The sequence below is a fragment of the Protopterus annectens genome, chromosome 11.part0 (genome assembly GCF_019279795.1).
Source record: "Protopterus annectens isolate FY-2018-M chromosome 11.part0, PAN1.0, whole genome shotgun sequence".
NCBI lineage: Eukaryota > Metazoa > Chordata > Ceratodontiformes > Protopteridae > Protopterus > Protopterus annectens.
In genome coordinates this window covers 351574580-351598372 of record NC_056745.1, presented here as the reverse complement: position 1 = coordinate 351598372, position 23793 = coordinate 351574580, and the positions used below count along the sequence as shown (strand labels likewise).

Sequence of the window (23793 nt, the reverse complement as noted above, 5' to 3'; positions counted from 1 at the left end):
GGTTTGAAGAGATCCAGGGGACAATATCTGCAACTGCAACGGCTTTTCAGCGCTTCTGTGGATCCCTAGTGATATCTGCATTGCTTACTGTACTCATTTCCTTGTTTCACTTAAAAGAAAGTTACTGTTTGTCGTTCTTGCATTTAAGTTACCTGTAGCACATTGCATTTAAGTTACGTGGCACTTGCTCACTAAAGGCACTTGCTCACTAAAGCAATTATATAAGTCAGCACTAAAAAATTAAAAGCACTACACTCTCACAAAGTCCTCTTGAGTACCTTGTTCCCCATTGGCCATTTTTTTTTCAATTATAAAGGAATTCCCAATACTATTCTAACATGTCCAAAGGTCAGTTGTCAATCTTCTCTCCAGTCCAGCTGGTGAATCTGGGAATCTTGAGGCAATGTTACAACTGCCTCATGTACACAGACAACCCTCTCCTCCTCCCAACAATTTCCAACACATGTGAGAGATGCATCCATATAGCCGAACTGGCGGTTAAGCTCTCTCAACTCAGTACTGGCGTAACCAGTCAGGAGGAGAAGGAAACCACACTCAGTACAATTCCAGTCTCACATAGACCTACCACGACAGCAAACCAAACACATAAACACACAAAAACATACTCGGAGGCTCTAAATAAAAATCAGCCTAAGCAGCAGAGACCTCCAAAGCAGACACCCAAGCAACCGCTACCCCAAAACAAAACACGTGCAACACATAGCTCACAAAGCCAGTGTGCCAAACAGTCACAGCCCTTAAGGCTAAACAACACACCTGATACACTTGTAATAGGTGACTCTATCATCAGGCACACTGACGTCCCGCTCACCAGGCTGAACAAGGAGAAGGTCATGGTGAGCTGCCTGACGGGCGCTAGGATCCGCCACATAGCACAAGCACTCAGGTCACTCCAAGGCAAGTACAAATATGACTCAGTCATTGTCCATGCTCGTGTGAATGACCTGAGACGTACCTCCCTGGACTACATGAAAAGAGACATAGAGGAGCTCTCTGAGCATGTGGCCCAGGCCGGTATGATCCTGACCTTGAGTAGCATCTTACCCTCACCAAGAATGATGATACAATATGAAGACAAGATGATCAATTTCAACAATTGGCTTAAGTATTGGTGTCATTCAAAGGGGATCCAATACCTGTCAGCCTGGGATGACATGCTCGACAAGCCATGATGCTTTGCTAGGGACGGTTTGCACCTGTCACCCCTGGGCTTTCGGATATTGGCAAAGGCTCTTGCTACCCCCATAGTGCCTTTTTTAGGCAAGGCTCAAAAGACAAACCCACCTCCATAGGTATCACAAGGGATAAGAAACTAAGAGTAATGCTACTCAAAGCCAGAAGTCTAAACCTCAAGATGCACGCACTCGAAACTCTCCTTAGCATGGAGAACATCGATATCTGTGCAGTAAAAGAAACCTGGTTCAAGGCTCCCGAGAGCACCCCAGCACTACCAGGTTATACCTCATACCATGCTTTTTGGCCCCAAAACTTGGACCGACCCACAAAAGGAGGAAGAGTATCAATATTCATCAAAGATACCCACACCTCCAGGTTGGTGGCACAGCACGAAGCATCAGAGACTATCCATGTGCAACTAACAGTGGGTAAAACTGCCTTCCAGTTTATAGCCTGCTACAGACCACCCTCCCTAACCCAGGAACCCCACTCGGCCTTCCTGAGAACACTGGAAAATATGAAGGTCTCTCCAAACACACAACATAGATTGGCAGCATTACTCTAGCTCCAGCACCCTAGCCCGAAGGTTCCTAGAATTTATAAACTCAAATGCTATGGAACAACTTGTCACCACTCCCACAAGAGGGGAAAACATACTGGACATGATCATCACCAACATGGGGACTCTATGCTCCAGACCAGAAGTGTATCCCTCTCTGGTAAGATCAGACCATAAACTAATCTCACTGGATATTCACATCCCAACATCACCCCCTGCCCAGAAAACCACAGTGAAAAACTTCTTTAAAGCAAATTTCACACTCCTCAAAACCGAGGTGGAATCCTTCAAAGCCCCCGGGCCTGTGGAAAATATGGCCCAGACCACAGAATCCTTTATAAACGCATTCTATGAACACCTTCAGGAATGCATGGATCATGCGATCCCAAATAAAACCAAGACCCAATCCTCCAAAGGCAGACGTCCTGTCTGGTGGACCCCAGCCATAAACAAACTATACAATAGAAGGAGGAAGCTACTAAATGATAGAGCAAAATTCCAAAAAGGGAAGGCATCTCTGATCAGTATTAGCAAAAAACTACAGGCACTCATAAAATCGTCTAAGGCCAGCTTCGAGAGAAAAATTGCACAGGACACTAAGGATAATCATAAGGCTTTCTTTAGTTATGTTAGGAACCTGGGTGGTAATTCCCAGATATGCTCAGAATTAGTCCAAAATGACAAAAAATACACCGAACCCACAGATATTGCCAACATCCTAGCTGACAGGTTCAGCGCAAACTTCTCCCCCCCCTCCCCACCAAAAGGGCAAATATCTATCCCAGCAGAGTGCTGCCCCTGACATCTCAGATGCTCAGGTAAGAGCCGCCCTCTCCAAAGCAAAAAACACAGCATCAATGGGACCAGACGGTGTCCGGGCTGCATCCTACATGAACTCCAAGAAGAGCTAAACCCAAACATAAAACTACTGTTCAATCTCAGCCTTACTACAGGATATGTACCCAAAGAGTGGCGTACAGCAACTGTGGTCCCTCTCCACAAAGGTGGTGCCTCAACGGATCCTGGAAACTATCGCCCCATAAGCCTGACTAGCTTGGGCTGCAAAGCTATGGAAAGGATCATCATGGACCTCATAAATAAAGATATTGGGGACCTACAGACACTGGATCCTACTGAGTTCGGCTTTGTTAAGGGCAGATCCTGCCTCTTAAACCTGGTTGATTTCTTTGAAACAGTCACCAAGGCCATTGACGAGGGGAAGGTGGTCAACACAGCCTACCTGGACCTCGCAAAAGCCTTCGATACAATACCCCACTCGGGCATTATAGATAATCTCACCAGCTTAAATATAAACCCCTGTGTCACTAGATGGGTTGCAAACTGGCTCAAGGACAGAACCCACATGGTTAGAATTGCTGAAGCCATGTCAGACTCCAAACCAGTTACAAGTGGCGTCCCACAAGGCTCAGTCCTGGGACCTCTCTTGTTCAGTATATATTTCTCGGAGGTACAGGCCAACACGGAAGGACTGTGGCTGACCAAGTTCACAGATGACTGCAAACTGGGCGGCATAATCGACTCTCCAGCCGACACAAGCATCCTCCAAAAGGGCCTCATAGAAACAGACAACTGGTGCCAGAGACATGGCTTCAAGCTAGATGCCAAAAAGTGTATAGTCATCCCCTTTGGCAAAAACAAAGTGCCCACAAATTACCACATAGGTGGTAATCCATTAAGTACAGAAGAAGTAATTAGGAACCTGGGGACCCAAGTTGATAGCAATCTCTCATTTGACAACCACGTGGCCAAAGTGGTTAGAAAAACATTTTATATAGCCCACCTAATCATGAAGGGATTCACATCTAGATCAGGGGAGGTCATCGTGCCTCTTTACTCATCCCTCATCAGGCCCATAATTGAGTACAATGCCCCTTTTGGGATGTACCTTACCAGACACCTGCAGCGACTGGAAAGACCCCAAAAGTACCTCACCAAGAGGATCAAAGGGCTCAAACAGATGCCATATGCTGCCTGGTTAAAGAAACACCAGCTCTACTCAGTGGCATACCGCCTGTTTAGAGGCGATCTGTGCCTGATGTATAAAGCCATGTCCAACCCGGAATTAATGGACATGCTGCACCTCAGAAAATTCAAATCCTATCGCGCTACACGCTCAAGAGACTTGAACCTCAGCACTGAAATAAATAGGACATGCTGGAGGGACAGATTCATAACCCAGAGGCTCCCTTCACTCTGGAATAAAATCCCAGTCCAGATTAGGCAGAGTCCCTCATTGACTCTCTTCAAGAGGAATCTTGATGAGTGGATGGGAGATCATAGGTTTACCCCGGGTATCATTTCTGTGTCTCTGTTAGACAGAGGCACAATATACTAACCTCAAAAAAGGGCATAGCAAAATTAATTTAAAATGGGTGGCGAAAGCCAAACACATTCTGGCTAGGCTTATAAATGCCCTAGGGCAGATAGCCTAGTATGAACCTATGAACCTATGAACCTTTCTTGTGTGATAATGTCATATCCTGGTGTCAGGGTCTCTATATCTTTTCTTTCAGGACATTGTCTGGTTTTAGTGGAATGTAAGGTTATCCAGATGTGTACCTGAGGAAGTTTATTCTAGATACTTCTAAGGTTAGTGTGAAATAATTGGGGAGAGTGGCAGAGCTGTTGTTGTGGCTGCAGCAGAGTAGGAGTATGAGGTGGGGTTGGATATGGTGTGGACATATACTTGACAGGACCTGAGTTTGGATGTATGTGGCCACATAGTTTTAAAGGTGTGGTTTTGGGGAGGTAAATGTTAAGTAGTTTAGCTGTGTTTTTGTGTCTAGGGTGAAGTTGTAGTAAAAGAGTATGTTCCTTTGGTATGATATTATCTGTACTACTATGCATAAGGTTAGGATTGCTAGTAATTGCACAGCAAACATAGTGAACTGAAAATTTATTATGAAGTAAAATGTAAGTGGGGCAGAGGCAGTGATACCAGTTAATGTTTAGCAGGTAGTTTGAAGAGAGGAGTTTGGTTTCTATAAGGAGGTACAGTCATAGAAGTTAAGCTGTAAAAGTATGTCAGGTTGGAAGATTGTGGGTATGAGTGTCATTGGAGATGTAAAAGGAGTTTGGTTGTTATGGTGGCCTTAGCTGTGGCCTTTTGAATTGCTTAATTAGTAACGTCAGTGAGGATATGGAATGCACTTAGCTGGACGAAGTCTTTTCCCCACTTTTGGGCATAGATGGCATAGATAGTGCCACAGCTGTCTTCCAAATATAAAAGAAGATTCCAGAAGTAGGCAGAGACACTGAAACACAAGTAAGGTGAGTCTTTTTTCATACTGGTGATATGATTGTGATTAATGTTTCAGTTTGCAATGGGATGGCTGACAGATGAATGAGTAGGTAGTGTCTATTTGCCTTCCCTGGAATAGGGTCTTGGGGAACACACCTTTTGGGCTGACACCATCAGAGGCTGTAAGCCACTTCCAGAGGTATGTACTTTTTGAATAGCTCACAATAGGTAGCTAATCAGTGACAAGTTGCAGAGAGCACAGCTTGCTTGACTCTATGATGGACTATGCATAGTGTTCTAGGAAGATGGTGTAGGAAAATTAATGTCTGCTACAGATATACAAGTGCAGTCACCAACAACATGCAGAAATCTGCAGAGCAGTCCAGTCGGTCTCATTCAACGGAATATACAACAAAAGAAAAGGAAGATGGCATACAGTAAGGACTGCAAGAACAAGTCTTGTTGGGGGCACACACCAGATGTTATAGTATTGCAAATGTTTAATGCAGTAATAATTTAATGTTTTGGAAATGATTTACCAAGGGTCTGACCAAAAAAAAAAAATGTAGTTAATGTAATGAAGTGATTAGCCAGACAAGTAGTTTACCACCATGTAACCTTTTTGTCAATCAGGAACCTTGACTGTTTCATCTAAAACAGGGAGAATTTTTCTTATCTGGACAATGTTTTATTTATTGAAGTATGTATGTATGTATGTATTTTATCCAAAAGATCAATGAATTCAAATAAGTTAGCTGTTGATAAATCTTAAAATAGCCAAAGCATCATCTTTGGCTTAGACCAACTTATGAAGATCATCATATTTTACACCCACACATATATACATACACACAAGCACACATGCATTTATATATATATATATATATATATATATATATATATATATATATATATATATTTATATATATATATATATATATATATATATATATATATACACACTACACACACACACACACGCACACACATATATATATGTTTGTGTGTGTGTGTGTGTATCTGTGTGTGTGTGTATGCTTTTATGCATATATATTTTATAGATGTACAGATCCATGTATATATCTGTGTGTGCGTATATATATATATATATATATATATATACATATATACATATATATATATATATATATATATATATATATATATATATATATATATATATATATATATATATGGGTCTACTTCACTCGACCTAAAACTCATTTGACTGACACCCACTTGACCGACATCCAGTTACTTAACTTTCATTTGACTGACAACTCATTTGACTGACTCCCGTTTCACCGACATTTATGACATAGACTTGTTGTGGGTTTTCCTTCACCTGTGACTTGCTTGTGATAAAAAGAATTACTGTAACTTACAGTGCTGACTGTTAGAATTCCGATAGTCATGTAGAAAGTAGTGTTGTAGTGTTTTCAAATGTGGGTTTGTCTCTTTACATTTTTATGGGAAGTATCTAAAGTAATTTGGCGAATGTTTTGTGCATTCCCAGCAGTAGTGGTAGTGTGTAGAGTACTGTAAGACAAGTTAAAGGTATATGTCCTTACACCACTGTAGTGCAATCCTGTAGAAAGTATATATAATTGTGGGGGTGTGGGGGGCATAACCCCCCACCTAGTTTGGCTGTTCATTGTCCTGTTTTTGTTAAAAGGGTAAGTAAATAGTTTTTAAGTTCTGGAACTGGTTAGTTATGGGTGTTCTAAGTGTGCTCGTCTATGTCTTAAGATTTAGCATGTTGAAATTCAGCATTGTAAGCTATCAGTGAAATGGGACTCAGTCCAATGAGTTTTCAGCCAAATGAAATTTAGGCCAATTGGGTGTCAGTCAAATGGGTGTCAGCCAAATGAGTTTTAGGAAAAGTGAAGTAGAGCCCATGTATATATATATATATGTGTGTGTGTGTGTGTGTGTGTGTGTGTGTGTGTGTGTGTGTGTGTGTGTGTGTGTGTGTGTGTGTGTGTGTGTGTGTGTGTGTATTACATAATTTGGTGTGTCAAAACAAATAACATGTTTATTTGTGCATCCAATCAAGTAGCACTACTTTTTGTTGGGGGGGGGGGGGTTGGAGAACACAGAAGACCAGAGAAAACTCATGCTGATATGGTGAAAACATACAAAACTCTTTACAGGCAGTGATCAGAGGTCAGGGCTGAACTTTGATTTTGTGAGACATAAACCTTAACCGTTAAGCACCATGCTGACTAGCTTACTTTTTGGTGTTATATGTAATAAATAATAAAATATTACGAGCAGCTATTTTGATATTTATGTTTTAGTCAACAGCTGTAATTACATGGATTGAACAAAATATAGCAGATTACCTGAAGATGTAAAGCACGAAGACTATCCGGCAGTGGAATTGGGATATGGTCCAGTTTGTTTTCAGATAAGAAGAGATACTGGAGGTTGTACATGTCCTGTTAAAAGGAATACAAGAATTAAAAACAGAACGTATGATTTAATCAATGCCATGTTAAACTAGTTTTCTTTAAATAATATAATTACATGTGGTACATCTTAATGTGATGCTCATGTCTTTTCTCAAAACCTAAAACCTGCTTCTGAAGGAAGAAAAAAACAACACCTCCATCCCAACATGATCTGGAAGGTCCTTGTTCTATTCCTAAAATCAACATGCCAAAATGAAGTTTGGCTAAAATTATTCCACTGAAGTAGTGAAATGATCAATATACTTTTGACCAAACTCAAGTGATAAACAATACAAATATAAACTTAGAGTTTATAAATCTTCACCTTTTGCAGGTGATAGTTTGTAGATGACATTCAAATGCTTGAACATGGCGATAGTCCCCAAGCGCACTCTTGTGTCAGGCTACAGATTACATCCTACTTCTGATTTTCTGCTTCTAAGGTTGGTAGGCATCAAAGAAGTTGTAGGTAAGACATTCTTCTACATGTTGGAGTTTGTTCTTATTGTGAGGTAGCATGACCTCGGTGTGAGAATAGTTAAGTAGAAGGAATCAGGTGTCCATGCTCCTGTATATAAATGTTCCTTAAGTCAGTAATATTTTGTTTTGCAGATTTGTAATATATGTGTATACATACAAAGATATATATATATATATGTTTGTATCTAACGTTAGATCCCGGAAATGCATATTTAGCAAGGCAGTTGCTGTGAAACATAGTAATATATTTCTAGGAAGGTTTTTTGGAGAAATAAAGCTAAAACCAATATAGACTTTAGAGAATATTATAACTAATTTAAAAAGTCCCATGCTGTATATATGTATGCATATATAGAGAATGTTGATCATGATCCAAGGAATAATCTAGGAGCAGGCAGATTTTAAAACACACGCCCATACCCATGAAATTATTTATTCCACCTTTGAGACATGCATTGTCAGTGTCACAGACCTGTCGAGCATCTGTTTTTATGCAAACATTAGGAAGTTTCATTAATTACAAGCACTTCCATATCTGTCTATCTATCTATCTATCTGTCTATCTATGTGTGCACAAAACTGTGTTTGGCAGTGCGCACACACGTGTGTGTGTGCGTGCGTGTGTGGTTCTTTAGAATGTGTAACAGAGTGCTAATAATCATATTCAGTTATTCATTGTATTAGTGGTAAAATCATGTCCAGTGATTTTCTTAATTAATACATTATGTGTAGTTTATGAAGGTAAAGTGCCATAGGGTAACATGCTGTGTATTCAGTTATCTTATCACAGCACCTGTACCTTTGTTAAATCTATTTCATTGACAACATGCAATGGTCTGTGTGATGGGTTAATAATTGTTTCATTACCTTTAGCACTTACCTTGTTTACTGTAACATACAGTCATTCACAAGACCAGTCTGGCACAACAAGGTTACAAATTACTGCAAACTCTTAAAATTAAGTTTTATGTATCTATCTGTTCGATACCTGTTATATACCATGTTAGCTATGGCTAGTTATTCTAAGGTAGATGCCAATTGGTATACTTCTAACTTTGTGAAATTAATCATATAAATTAATAAACAACCATCCAGTAATTTTTAAACTGTGTAAAGAAGTTTTTTTTTCACTTAAGGAAATTAGACAGTTCTCGTTGAAATTGAATATACCAGTAAATACAATATTGCACAAAAATATAAACATTTATTGCTTTATTCACGTATTTTATTTGAAGATTTTGAAGTGTAAATAAATAAATAAATAAATAAATACGTACATAAATGATTTTGAACAGTCAGATGGCATATGAAAAACGTTATCTAACAACTAGATACATATATTACTATTACTACTACCAGCTGAAGATAATTGTAATCTAAATACATTTGGACAAAGAGATGGAATAAGAAAAAATGCTAGCAGCTAATTTGATCTATTTCTAATAATACTATGAACTTAGGAGAATTATAATCTGACTTCCTCTGATTTTTGTAGTCATTCAGCAGTTGCTGAAGACAAACAAGCACAAATTCCATATATGAACTCATTGATCCTGATTAGCACATTTCTTATGCAAATATGTTCTTATTATCTGGCTTGTCAAAAGTCTGCTATACATTGCAAGGAATGTAAGTAATTATGAGGAAAGCAAAGACCAACAATGTCTGTAATTCAAGTTTCCAAGGGGAGGGCCATCTTACTTGAAGGACTACAGAGGGGTGTCTCAGAGTGGGACTTCACTATGTACCTTGATGTTAGTGCAGTCCTGTTGAATTCCTTTTTGCTTCCTACATTATGTCAAGAAGTCTTTCTTACGTTTTACCTGAAATTTTACAGTTTACATGAAAATAGGTTTAAAATACATTTTGATGGGCTACAGGTGGGTCTTCAGGTGGTTTATTTAGATAAGATATTAGAGGGAAAGAAAAATAGTTTAATTAAAACAAGAATTCATAGAAAGTTTGATAATTTTGACTATATTCTCCATGGTAGTAGCTGTCATCCTCCCCATACAATTGAATCTATTTCTAAAGGAGAATTTCTAAATCTACAAAGATTGTGTAGCAATAGAAATGAATGCAAAAAAAGAGATGGATAGGACAGCTAGGATGTTATAGAGAGAAGTTATAAGCAAGTTCAAATCTAGTATATGAAACTAAAAATAGAATGTTGGGGAACAACAAATAAAAAGACTTCAGACATTCTAAAGAAGCGAGAGTGTGGGTTAGACAAAGGAATGAGGAAAAAAAAGAGATTGATCAAAATAATTTTTTTGTTTTTGTTACAAACTTTACTTTATTTTCTGACCAATTGATAGAAATGGTTAGATATTATTGGGAAATGTTAGAGAGAGATGAAAGGTTAAGTTTTTTGATAGGTAAACAACTAAAGATTTCATATAAAAGGGGTAGGAATTTAAGAGACGTCTTGGTGCATGGCAGATTTGTTATGCCAGTAGCACTAAGAGAAGTAGATGTAAAAATTGTAGGAACGTTTCCTTGTGGTAAGTGCACAGTATGTGAATGTGTGGTAGAGGCTTTTCCGTTTATTAATGGAAGAAAGTTTCAGGTACAAAAGAGAGAAGTAAAGAGTGGTGGTGTTTTTTTGTGGAATTTTTATTAAAACTGTTTTGTACATTTGAACATTGGCCTTTTCTTTGTTGTGGTTTTTATCTGCTGTTGGACTTTGTAGTGTACAAATATTATGGCCAATGATTCTTTTGTGCCTCTTCCCCACTTGTTTTGGTAAATGGGTGTAGAGTCATCTCAGAGGTTGATTGAAAGATTTTTGGTGCAGACTGGTGATAGTGGAGGAGTCATGGGCCCCTCTGATGGTCGTGAAAATGAGCTTTCAAATAGAAGGGATTATGGTCTATCTAAAAGGGAAGAAGAGATGAGAAAACCTGACTGTAATCCCTTTGCAACAATTGGAAAGGTGACCAGAATTGCACCTACTCAAGATATTCAGGTACTTTTAGATAAAATTGAAAAACTTATGTTTAAGGAGACATCTGCTTTTTTAAACTTGCAGAGTCTCCAGAGAAATTTAGAGATGAATATCACACCTAGGGGGTTAAGAACAATAAAGAGTCCTTCATTACCATTTGACCTCTTGGTGGATGAGGATAAACAGTTCCATGCTAGATGGGTACCTGCAGCTCACAATTGCAGCTCTGAGTAAGGATCAATTTTGGTGGAAAAAGATACATTTAAAAGACATAAATTAAAGGAAGAGACTACGAGTTTATGTAAAGATGTGCTTCAACGGACTAGCGTTGATAATTTGGAACAATTCATAAAGGCTATTTGCTCAGCATAATGCATCCAAAATTATCCAAGTGCAACTAACTCTGGACAATACCGCAATCCAAATTGTAGCTTGCTACAGATCCCCCACCATGCTCTGGGATTCCCTCTGCTCATTTCTTGATACACTGGAAAATATTAGGGTACAACCCAACACCCTAATAATGGCCAATTTCAACTACCCCACCATTAACTGGGAAAACTACTCATGTACTAATTCTTTTGCTCAATGTTTTCTGGAATTTGTAAATTCCAACACCTTGGATCAACTTATCCACACCCCCACCAGGGGCAGCAATATCCTAGATCTGGTCATTACCATCATGGGTGACTGGTGTTCCACACTAAAGGTCAATTCCTTGTTGGTCATATCTGACCACAAGCTAATCACCCTAGACATTTACATCCTGCCCCCACCCCTCATTAGGAAAACTACCGTAAAAAATTTCTCCAAAGCTAACTTCACGCTTCTTAAGACAGAAGTGGCAAACTTCACGACAGCCATGCAGACGGACAATACTGGTATGACGGCTGAATCCTATACAATTGCACTTCATAAGCACTTACACAAGTGCATTGATCATGCTATCCCTAACAGAACCAGGATGCTATCCTCCAAAAAAATGAAGCCAATCTGGTGGTCTCCTGCCATAAACAAACTCTACAACAGAAGAAAGAAACTGTTGCAAAAAAGAGTAAAATCCCATGATTGGAGGAACTCCCTGGTTAGCCTCAGTAAGAAGCTGCGATCTCTCATAAAATCCTCCAAAGCTAGTTATGAAAACAAAATTGCCACTGATTCTAAAGACAACCACAAAGCATTCTATAGCTATATCAAGAATCTCAATGGCAGCACTCAGATCTGCTCTGAGTTACAGCACAATGGCACTAAATATACAGAACCAACTGATATTGCCAACATCCTGGCAGATAGATTCAGTGCTAACTTTACCCTCCTCTCACCCCCTAAAGGCCCCATTTCTATACCAGAAGAATGCAAAGTTCCTGTAATCACGGCTGCATGGTTAAAAAACACACTCTCCAAAGCTAAGAACACAGCATTCATGGGACCTGACAACATCTCAGGCTGCGTTCTACATGGACTACAGAACAAACTGGCACCGCACCTAAGTACCATGTTCAATCATAGCCTCACCTCAGGCTTTGTGCCTACTGAATGGTGCACAGCGACTTTTATTCCACTCCACAAAGGGGGATCCACCATGAACCCTGAGAACTACAGCCCCATTAGCCTGACGAGCCTGGTCTGCAAGGCCATGGAACATATCATCATGGAACTTATAATCAAAGACAATGGTAATCTCCAAACTCTGGACCCCACCCAGTTCAGGTTTGTAAAAGGCAGATCATGTCTCCTAAACCTGATAGACTTTGTTGAAGCAGTCACCAAAGCCGTAGACGAGGGTAAGGTGGTTCACACAGCCTATCTAGATCTCGCCAAGGCTTTTGACACCATCCCCCACTCTAGAATTATAGACAAACTCACTAAACTAGGTAAAATCCCTATGTCACAAGATGGGTTGCCAATTGGCTCACTGACAGAACCCACACTGTGAAAGTAGCAGACTCCAAATCCGACTTCAGACCAGTGACAAGTGGAGTACCACAAGGTTCATTCCTGGGTCCTCTCCTGTTTGGTATCTACTTCTTTGAAGTACAGGCTAATACAGAAGGTCTTTGGCTAATGAAGTTTGCAGATGACTGCAAACTAGGAGCCATAATTGAAATTTCTAATGATGTGGACATCCTACAAAAGGGCCTCACTGAGACAGATGCCTGGTGTCAAAGCCATGGCCTCAAGCTCAATGCCAAAAAGTGCATTGTCATCCCCTTTGGTAAAAACTCTGAACCCATGAGCTACCACATAGGCGGTAGTAAACTTAACACCGAAAGTGTGATAAGAGACCTTGGGACACAGGTGGACAGTAGTCTCTCCTTTGATAATCATATCACCACAGTAGTCAGGAAATCCTTCTTAGTGGCACACCTCATCACAAAATGTTTCTCATCCAGGAAAAAAGAGGTCATTGTTCCCCCTCTACTCGTCACTCATTAGACCCATTATAGAATACAATGCCCCTTTTGGTATGTACCTCACAAGACATCTACAACAACTGGAAAGGCCACAGAAATACCTCACAAAGAGGATTACCAGCCTCATACAGATGCTCTATGCAAACCGTCTCAAAAATCTCCAGCTTTACTCCGTTGCATATCGCTTACTCAGAGGTGATCTCTGCCTAACATACAAAACTATGTCAAACCCAGAGCTGTTGGACATGCTCCACTTAAATAAATCCCAATCCCTCCGAGCTACACGTTCTAAGGACATAAACCTTGTTACCACAATAAACAGAACATGCTGGAGGGATAGATTCCTGTCCCAGAGACTTCTCATACTCTGGAACAAACTAGCTATCTATATCAAACAAAGCTCCTCATTAGCACCCTTCAAGAAAAATCTTGATGATTGGATGGGAAATAGGAAATTCACCCCGGGGATCACTTCTGTAGTTCTGCTCGACAGTGGCACAGGAACATAATTTTCCTGGGTGGCGAAAGCCAGGGTACCTTTTTGGCTAGGCTTATATAGGCCCTAGGGCCAATAGCCTAGTACCTACCTATGTACCTATGAACCTTTGAAAAATTGTCCATATGAAAAGGAGGTCATTGAGAGAAAAAAACGTAAACTAATCTGAGATGTAGGTGATTATGAAAGCAATCAAGGGTTCCAACTGGTTTTCAAGCAACGTAATATGCAATGCAAAGTGAGAGTCCAAGGAGGTCAGGAAGTTCACAACATCGTCATGTAAGGGAAATGGAGAGTACAGTTTCATCTACAGACTATGATAGTGAAGATTATCAGGAGTTTCCCCATTTGCCTCAAGCTCAGAATGGCAATTATTTAAATAAGTCTTTTCATGACCAACAAGGGCAGAGAGGGAACCAAAAACATTCGTGGCATGAAACAGAAACTTACAGAGAAAGTCATAGTTCATTTAAGCGAGGCAAGTGGAACTGACTGTGGGGAAAGTGTGGGGCTTGTAAGTAATATATGTTTTGATACTACAGCTCAATATGTTGTCAATTTATCTGGTTATGTGTTTTAAAACTGTGAATTGAGTGTTTTAAACAAATGTTTGAAATTTGTTCCCACCTCATTATCTAGATTGTAGAAAATAAAAATTGAAGTATTTAGATTCGTACATAAATTACATCTTATGCATCATTTTAATATGAATGATTTAAGTGTACAGGATTGTTCTTTTGATCTTAACTTTGAAGTTAATGAAAGTGAAGCAAATTTTTATTTTTGTGATTCTGATATAGATGTTAATGCTTATAGCAGATTTAACACAAGGCAAGTTCTATACAAAAGCAGTTTTATTCCCCTTTTAGGAATAATACAATTCAGTGTTTTTCAACCTCATTAAAATATGGTATAGAAAAGGAATTTAATATTCTTTGTAAGAAAAAATGTAATGTAGTCTACAATTTAACAAAAGAAGAATGGAAAAGTTTATTAAACCTTAGCTGTAGGAAGAACTTCATATTCAAGCCTTCGGACAAGGGAGGCAAGGTGGTTGTTCCCATTTATTCCCAATACCTACAAATGTGTTATAAACATTTGAGTGATGAAAATGTATATAAAAAATTTAATATATAAGTGTATGTTAAAGCTATGGAGGAATATAAGGATTTATTGCATAAGGGTTTAAGGCTGAATTATTTTTCTTTACATGATGCACAGAATGTGTTAAGTAGTAAAGATTGTAAAATGGCACATTTCTTTTGTCTGACTATAAGTCATAAAAATTTGATTGACCTACCTAGATGCCCTATTGTATCTGCGTGTATATACTTTACACATAATATTTCATGTTTTCTTCATAATTTTTAATGCCCCCATGTTGTAAAGTTACCTTCATATATTGAGAATTCATATGATCTTATTAAAAATTGGAAGAAGTATGGTGGCAGGATGAAAACAATGTTATAGTTTTAGATGTTGTGAGTCTATATACTAGTATTGTACATACTCATGGTCTAGAAGCAGTATTACATTTTTTAGGGGATATTCCCAGTACACATTATATTTTAGATTTAATGTTTTTTTGTTTACAGAATAATATTTTTGAATTTATGGTGATTTATTTAAGCAGTTAAAAAGATACGGCAATGGGGGTATGTATGCAAATTTGTTAATGGGTTATTTTGAAAAGATTTATGTATATCAGAACAATTTTTTTAAGGAGCATGTGTTGAAATATTTTAGATGTATAGACAATTTAATTTTTGTGTGTAAAGGTGGGCAAGAAAAAGTTGTTAATTTTGTAAAAAGTTTACATGAAAATACGTTTAAAATAAGTTTTGATGGGCTTCAGATGGGTCCTCAGGTGATTTATTTAGATATGATATTAGAGGGAAAGAAAAAATAGTTTCATTAAAACGAGAATTCATAGAATGCTTGATAATTTTGACTATATTCTCCATGGTAATAGCTGTCATCCTCCCCATAGAAATGAATATGTCCCTAAAGGAAAATTTCTTAGGCTACAAAATTATGTAGCAATAGAAATTAATGTGAAGAAGAGTTGGAGAGGACAGCTAGGATGTTTATAGAGAGAGGTTATAGTTCAAATCTAGTATATGAAACTAAAAACAGAATGTTGGGGAACAACAAAGAAAAATAATTTAGACATTCTAAACAAATGAGAGCATGGGTTAGACAAAGGAATGAGGAAGAAGACGAGAGTTATCAAAATATTATTGTTTTTTGTTACAAAATGCACTTGGTGCATGGCAGATTTGTTATGCCAGTAGCACTAAGAGAAGTAGATGTAAAAAGTGGTAAGTGCACAGTATGTGAATGTGTGGTCGAGGATTTTCCATTTATTAATGGATGAAAGTTTCAGGTACAAAAGAGAGAAGGAAAGAGTGGTGGTGTTTTTTTTGTGGAATTTTTATTAAACTGTTTGGTACATTTGAACATTGGCCTTCTCTTTGTTGTGGTTTTTATCTGCTGTGTGGTGTGTGTGTGTGTGTGTGTGTGTGTGTGTGTGTGTGTGTGTGTGTGTGTGTGTGTGTGTGTGTGTGTGTGTGTAGATATATATATATATATATATATATATATATATATATATATATATATATATACATATAAGATTTGGATCTAGGACTAATGCTCGATGACACGTTTCCATGAATTGGAAATGGCCGAACACAGTTTTGCGAAAGTGCTTTTTCACAGAAAAAGCACTTTCGCGAAACTCAAGTAAAAAAAAAAAAACATCTAACAACATTAAAAAAAAAAAAAAAAAAAAAAAAAAACAGTAATCATGTTTACGCAGGGGGCAAGCCCCCCTACTTTTATATTCTCACTCCAAGATCGCACTATACTGGGGAAAAGAGAATATTCCTTTATCCCCACTGTGCCATGATATCAGCAACAGATGTTTCCTCGTGCATTTTTTTTTTTTTTTTTTTAGTACAGTTTCATGAAAGTGCTTTTTTCAGTGAAAAAGCACTTTCGCGAAACTGTGCTCTGCCGTTTCCAATTCGTGGAAACGTGTCATCGAGCATTAGTCCTAAGCCAGTGAGATTTACATATGTGGAATATTGAACCGTTGGGAGTTTACTGTGCAAACTGTGTCTGACTTCATGACAGCTTAGCTTTTACAGCTGTGTTAAACTCCCACAGAAAAAAATACACAAATACCTATTCTATTCATCTTGTTACATTTCACATCTTTACTGCATCCTTACAAAAATACAGATCCTTACACAACATTTTGTAGGAGCTCAAAATTTATATGCATAGTTTTGGTCACAAGGCCACTGGCTTCAAAACCAGCAATGGACCACGCATTTATCATTGCAGACTTTTCCTGTTCATTTTGTCAATCGAAAATTCACAGCAGATTCTTCACCGGGCCTGTCAGCAGAGACTGTTAGCTCATTCAGCAATGACATATGTTTTCCTTTATAATGGTTGTTAGCTGAAAGTCCACAAGAAGTGCAATTTGTACACACTGTAACTAAAATAACTTTAATAGGCAATTATTAAGTTCATATTTTTGTGTCTTACAAGAGTATGACTCCGTTTGCAAATGGGCTACAGAAATTAGAAACCACTTAAACATGGCTATAACTTTTCTCTAAAGTCTTGGACTAGTTAATAGAGTGCAACATTTCTCTGTACACTCTAGCCACAAAATCTATGTTACATTCAAACTCTATCAAGCTGATTTGCTAATTTCTTTTCTTTTTTTTACCAGGTCAGTCCTCCGCAGATCTGTATTTCAGTAAACATTTGAGGTGATATTTGTATAGTCCATGGGCAATTTACCCAGAATACTGGACAACCCCGCTCATTATAGGGAGGTGCTGGAGAAATATTTCTTGCCGCAAGTTTATCAGATAAATAATGAAGGCTTTAGGAAATGTTTCAGTCTCAAAAGAATCTATGACAATGGATCCGGAAGTATTTTCAAACTTGCAGACTAATATGAATGGCTAGGCTGGAGAGGAAGAATGTGAGTCTGACACTTAGCTGGTTAAAGAGAACCGTAGTGATGAAGCACATGAAAAGAAAAATAAAGGCAACGATATCAGAATGCAATATTCTGGAAAGAGATAACCAAATGATCAGAAGGATCAGAAGGTGTATGATTTTTTTTGTTTTTTGCAACTTTATTAACCAACCAGCAACTATCAAACAATGAACAACAAAGCTATGCTATTAAGACGCCTTGTGCAAATTCTGATAAAAAAACATTTTTCACTAATAAAAGAATATGAATTTCTAATATTTTATCAATAATCATGAAATCAAATCACAAGTCCATTAGTATACACTATTCCAGTGTAGGAACTTAACTCTTTGGTATTGGTTATATTATAAACGTTTTAACAAACATACCCACTTATAACATACTGTTTTAGAAAAGGCAATCTTACTATTTAACTGCATTTTTATTCTAACAATTTGTTTCCTACTTTTTAATCATGTTGAATGGTCTTTCCAGGATATTTGTGCTTTTTAACCATGTAGAAAGGTCCTTCCAAGATAGTCGTTCTGGATTTTTCATGTGGAAGCAATGTAAGAACGGAGAGCAATAGCCACATGAGTTAGGCAAAAAGACACATCATGCTTGTCAGTTAAATACCTCACTGAAGTACGAAATAAGGATTCCCTCTTCCACAGAACATACAAACTCATTTTGCTAGACAGCACTTCCCAAAGATTATACCATAGTTTAGCTATCTGGGTACAATCCCAAAATTTATGATTAAGGGGTGCATCTGAACTACCACAGGCTTCAGAGAAATAAGACTATATAAATAAAGCCTTGTTGCATGTTGGATTTAGGTGTCCAATAACCTTTGAATGCATAGCGTATCAACTTATTGTAACAATAAGGAAAACACTTAACCTTGGTAAATAGATTTTTGAACACACACCTATAATATCTGATGAGACATTAGGATTATACTTCCCATAAAAGTTTTATAATTCTATAATTAGCTTATCTCTATAGTGAATGAGAAGAAATCTATAAATTATTGATGCTTTAAGCAATTGATGCCTATCTTGAAGCTTTAAACTAGGTTTTACATTTAATCAGAGAGGAAAAAAAGTACATTGGATATGTTACTGATAATCAGAAGCTATAATTGCATGAGGTAAGCTTACATATCACCAGACTTCAGTGTCTGGCAAATCCAAAGACTTTTTACGGTGTAGAAATATCTAAATCTGTTCTGAGCATTATCTACAAAGACAAGATCATGTAACCATAATATACATTTGCATTTCCAATCTCATAGTATTAATCTGGTGAAACCAATAACCCAGTGGGGAGAGCATGAAGGAGGACTGCCATGCCTCAAACCTCAATAGGATGTGCAATACAGTATAAAGTTTTTAAAGCATTATGAGTACATACTATAGTAGCTCATATTTTTAACGAATTTTGACAGAATACCAGCTTAATGCCAAATGAACAGACTTTAGCTTCAGTCTTTGCCCATGGTAGGGGATTATTAACTTGAAAGGTAAACAACTGGTGTAAAGTAAAAGCCAGTGCATGATATTTAAGATCTAGAAACTCGAGACCCAAGTTTGATTAGAGTAAGTAATAAAGAAAGTGTACCATGTGCCTTTTAGTGTTCCAAATAGATTTATGCATTAACTTTATTACTTTATTAAACCACATATTGTCATTTGGGACCCTAATTTCAGTCAGTAAATAAATAAATAAAATAAAATAAAGAATAGCAATGGAGTCACAAACATTTTGACTCTAGTTATATGTCCATTGGCTGCAAGTGCAAATGTCTCAGATAAGTTGCAGATTAAATTCAAGTATTTTAGTATAACTAGCTTGCAAGATAATACCCAAGTACTTGGGTGTTAGGGGTCACCAGGAAACAGGAAAGAAGTAGCATTGTGTCCAAAGGTTATAAAGACAAGGAATTAAAGAGAATCAGTCTACATTTACCTAAATTATACCCAAGTCCTGAGTAATTAACCAAAAGATTGCCACAAATCCAATAATATTGGTAGATCAGTACAAGGATTTTGATTTAGTATTAAACAATTGTAAACAAACATTATAATTTTTGCTCTTATTCCTTCCAAAGTCCAGTCTTTGAATTGTTGGGATTTATTAATGATTGGATTAAATAGCTCTACCACAAACAAGAAGGAGAATGGGTGATGGGGGCAGCCCTGCCTATTGCCTCACTCTAATAAGATTTCCACAGGGAGGTTATCATTTGTTAAGATGTTAGATTTAGGAGATCAATATAAACTTTGCACAGCACTAAGGATACCTAGAAGGTATTGCATAACTGTTATTATTTCCTAAATAAACTGCCATTGTAAACAGTCAAAAGCTTTTTCAAAGTCTGTTACTCCACCGATTGCTGGTTCTAGAGGATTAGTTAATCTTTTAAAATATAATATAAGTGTAATGATATGGTTTGCATGACAGCAGCCCTTGATAAATCCAACTTGAGAGATGTGAATTAGCATTGATAACAGTCCTTGTATTCTATCTGCAAGAATTCAAGCATAAATCTTAAGATCAACATTTATTAAATAAATAGGTATATCATTTGAGTGATTAGTGTGGTCTTTATTAAGTTTGGGAATTAAAAGGTGAAAGACTGAATCAGAAAACTGACACACAGCAGTGTGGAAAGAGGAGAAGAGAATTTTAAATGTAAATATGTCATAGCTATATGAATTGCAAGCAGAAGAATATTTGTCCAAATGAGTTATTCTGTACTGCTGTCTATGGAAAGGAAGGCTGCTAAAAATCTCAGCTCAACCATTTTTTTGTTTTTTGTATTAGGAGAGATAGTATGCAAATTATACAGTTAAAAAAGCCTCAACACATAGCCAGTGAGAGAACTTGTGTGGTATGTTTCTTAGCAGTAAATCTGATATTAACAGACAAAAATGAAATTCTTCATGATGAAGGACACAATGCCTTAATGGATATAAAAGGCGTGATGACACTACTATGTATACTGACAAGCACTCTTTAAAAGACTGTTGTTTTATATATATATATATATATATATATATATATATATATATATAATAGGTAGAACGGTGATACTGTATTGTTTGTTTTTAAATTACAATTGGTTCAAATGCATAATGTGAGTTATTGATATAGGGCAAGTTATCCTGGACAGCTATGAGTGTAAAGGCGAAACATCACATATAGAAGTTGTACAGAATACATGTAGACATTGTGGAGAATATAAATTGTCATGTCAGAGAATGCTATGACATAAGATGTAAATATGTGGGTTGTTGACCATTTGGAGATGACTGTGAAAAACATGCCTATCCTACGTTTACAGAAAGAGACAACAAAAACAAAGTAATAAGAGGACCTAATCATAAAAATAAAATATGCTAAAATAAGGGTTGTGGAGGTTTGGCTACAGAAAAGAGACCAGTGAGGTAGTAACCAACATTAAATTTAAAATACTGTGTGAAAGTACAGAACAGAGTGACTCTTCAGTAAAAAGAAGTTGGCCTGACATAGGAATGGTAAAGGCAAGACTGGACATCCCTTGGAAAAGAATGAACGATCTGAATTAAACAAAAGAATGAATGATATGAATTAAACAAAAGAATGAATGATATGAATTAAACAAAAGCTGCCTTAATGGGAACTGAATGCATTTCACTATTTGTCAATAGTTTCCAAAGCTTCTATAGGGAGTTGATTACTTCAGAATGGCTATGGAAAGTGTGGACAGGACTATAGTGTAGAAGATAAAATTACTACCTCATAGTGTTTGGTTTTCTAGTTCACTTCTTAGATGGGTTACCTTCTTTGGGGATCATGCATAGAGGATTGTTAGGGCCCCTGTTTTTCTCCCACATCCCAGAGATGTGCTATAACTGAGGTGCTATTCCTCGACAATGCCTATAGGTATTTCTTCTGTGTTAGTGAGTGTGTTTGTGTGTGTGTGTGTGTGTGTGTGTGTGTGTGTGTGTGTGTGTGTGTGTGTGTGTGTGTGTGTGTGTGCCCTACGGTATGCTGGGATACTGTCCAGGATTCGTTCCACTGCCTTGTGCCCAGTAGGATTTGGGGTAACCGTCATCTTTCAATTGATTCTGAAATACATTAACCAGGTAATGAGCAAATGAATGCGTGAATAAGGAAAGAAAACACTGATACTGCTTGGCTGCAAAATGTAGAATTTCTTGAAGAAAAATTACTCAGAAGTTAAAATACGGTGGGAGAAGCATGGATTGCACTTAGTAGGCAGGGAAGAGGTTCAGGTTAATTATATTAATTAGATGATGGAAAAGACGGAAATGTGATATTATGCAGTAGTTACTCAAACCAGAGATCATTTTTTAATAACTTAAAATGAAAAGGATAAGAATATGTAGTATGAATACACAAATTAAAGATACTGAGAGGCAAGCTGTCTTGAATGCTGTAAGACAGTTTTCCATGTAATATTTGGACTAGTCTGGGAGGTTGACTTTAATTGCAATTTAAGGAACACATATATAGAGTGAGATACAGGGGAATGTAATGAAAGAAATCAAGATATTTAAAAGGTAGAGTTACAGAATATTATGAAAATGTGGTTGATTCATAGAAGAAAGAAAATAGCAGAATTAGATTTTGGTTTGCATAGCATATTTTTTCTGAAAGGGCTGGGCAGAGGCAAAATACACACAGATGAAGTAAATCATAAGGGTTTGGGAGTTTCACTAGAGTAAGAAATCAGTTGGTTAGTTAGGAAGTGAGACACTAATATAGATGTATGTATTTATAGAAAGTTAAGAATGAGGTGATCTTTTGACTTTGGGATGAATATTATGATATAAAAAATTCTACAAGACATGCAAAAGTAATGGAGATATTTAAAATGTCGGAAAGAGTTGCTTGTTTACAAGCATATCTCTGATTATAGATACAGAAGGAAACTGAGAGTAGGCATTAATTAGGGAAAGTATAAGTTGAAGAAATGAAATGAGAATAAACTAAGAATTTAATACTGGAGAAAGATACCTTTAAAGGGAAGGAATACGATGTTTCATATTTTTTTAAGAAATGGAAAAAGGCAAGCACAATTGGTTTATATTATGATTCTGATGGTATGAAAAAGGTTGCTTTAAAATGCTCTGGAGGCTGGTAAAGGACCTACAGAAAGGGTATGGGAGAGAAAAAGCAATACAAGTTTAAATATGGGAGGAAGGAAAATAACTGAAGAATGTACATGGAGGCTGAAATCTAGCGTTATTTTAGATGAATCAACAGTGACACCTAAAAATTATTACAGATGAGGTATTAGGGAGAAAGTAATTAGTTGTATGTGATATAAAAAGTCATAATAATGTCAGCTGGAGTTGGTTATACAAGTGTGAGATGAATGGTATAAAAAAGAACAGTGGAAAATATATATGGGGGTGTCATAGCATTTTTATTAAATAGTCAGAAAGTATATTAGAAGAAGAATAACAACTACTACTGTGTTTTAAATATAGAATAAAACAACAGTTATTCAGATCTGGGTAAAGAAAAAAAACTTTGTGGAACACATTGGATAACAGAAGAAGTAAATAAGCCACTCAATGGCATACAAGGATGAAGTTCGGACTATGTCACAAGCAGGGCAGAATGGGGGTGAGGGCCACAAATTGCTTACCCATCTGGTGGGGGGAGATGCTCTGGCTCAACATATGGGTGACAGCTAGAGAGAGCACTGAGTGTCTACTCATAGAGCCCTGGGTCAACTGAGCCCAGAATGCTTTGTGAAAAGCTGAAGGGAACCCTCAGAGGACAGCTAGAGTAGAGCTTATAAGAGCTACTGTACATGTGGGAGTGGTCTATGTCGAGTGAAGGAGTTGGCCATCCCAAAATACCAGGAAAACTATAATGGTCTCTACCACCTTACAGTTACTATGAGTGTCAGAGCTCATGGAGGATCCCTAGACAAGGAATGAATGTGCTGTCCTCTTGCCT

At 37.4% G+C, this 23793-nt stretch overlaps 1 protein-coding gene across 2 annotated transcripts in view; it reads right to left on the bottom strand.

Moving 5' to 3' along the window:
- Positions 1-23793, bottom strand: part of EPYC (epiphycan) — a 316403-nt gene that overhangs the window by 21380 nt on the left and 271230 nt on the right. For both annotated transcript variants that reach the window (XM_044087857.1, XM_044087858.1), the window contains one exon: positions 7364-7459. In XM_044087857.1, the coding sequence (XP_043943792.1) occupies positions 7364-7459 (96 nt within the window). The remainder of the gene's footprint in view (positions 1-7363; positions 7460-23793) is intronic.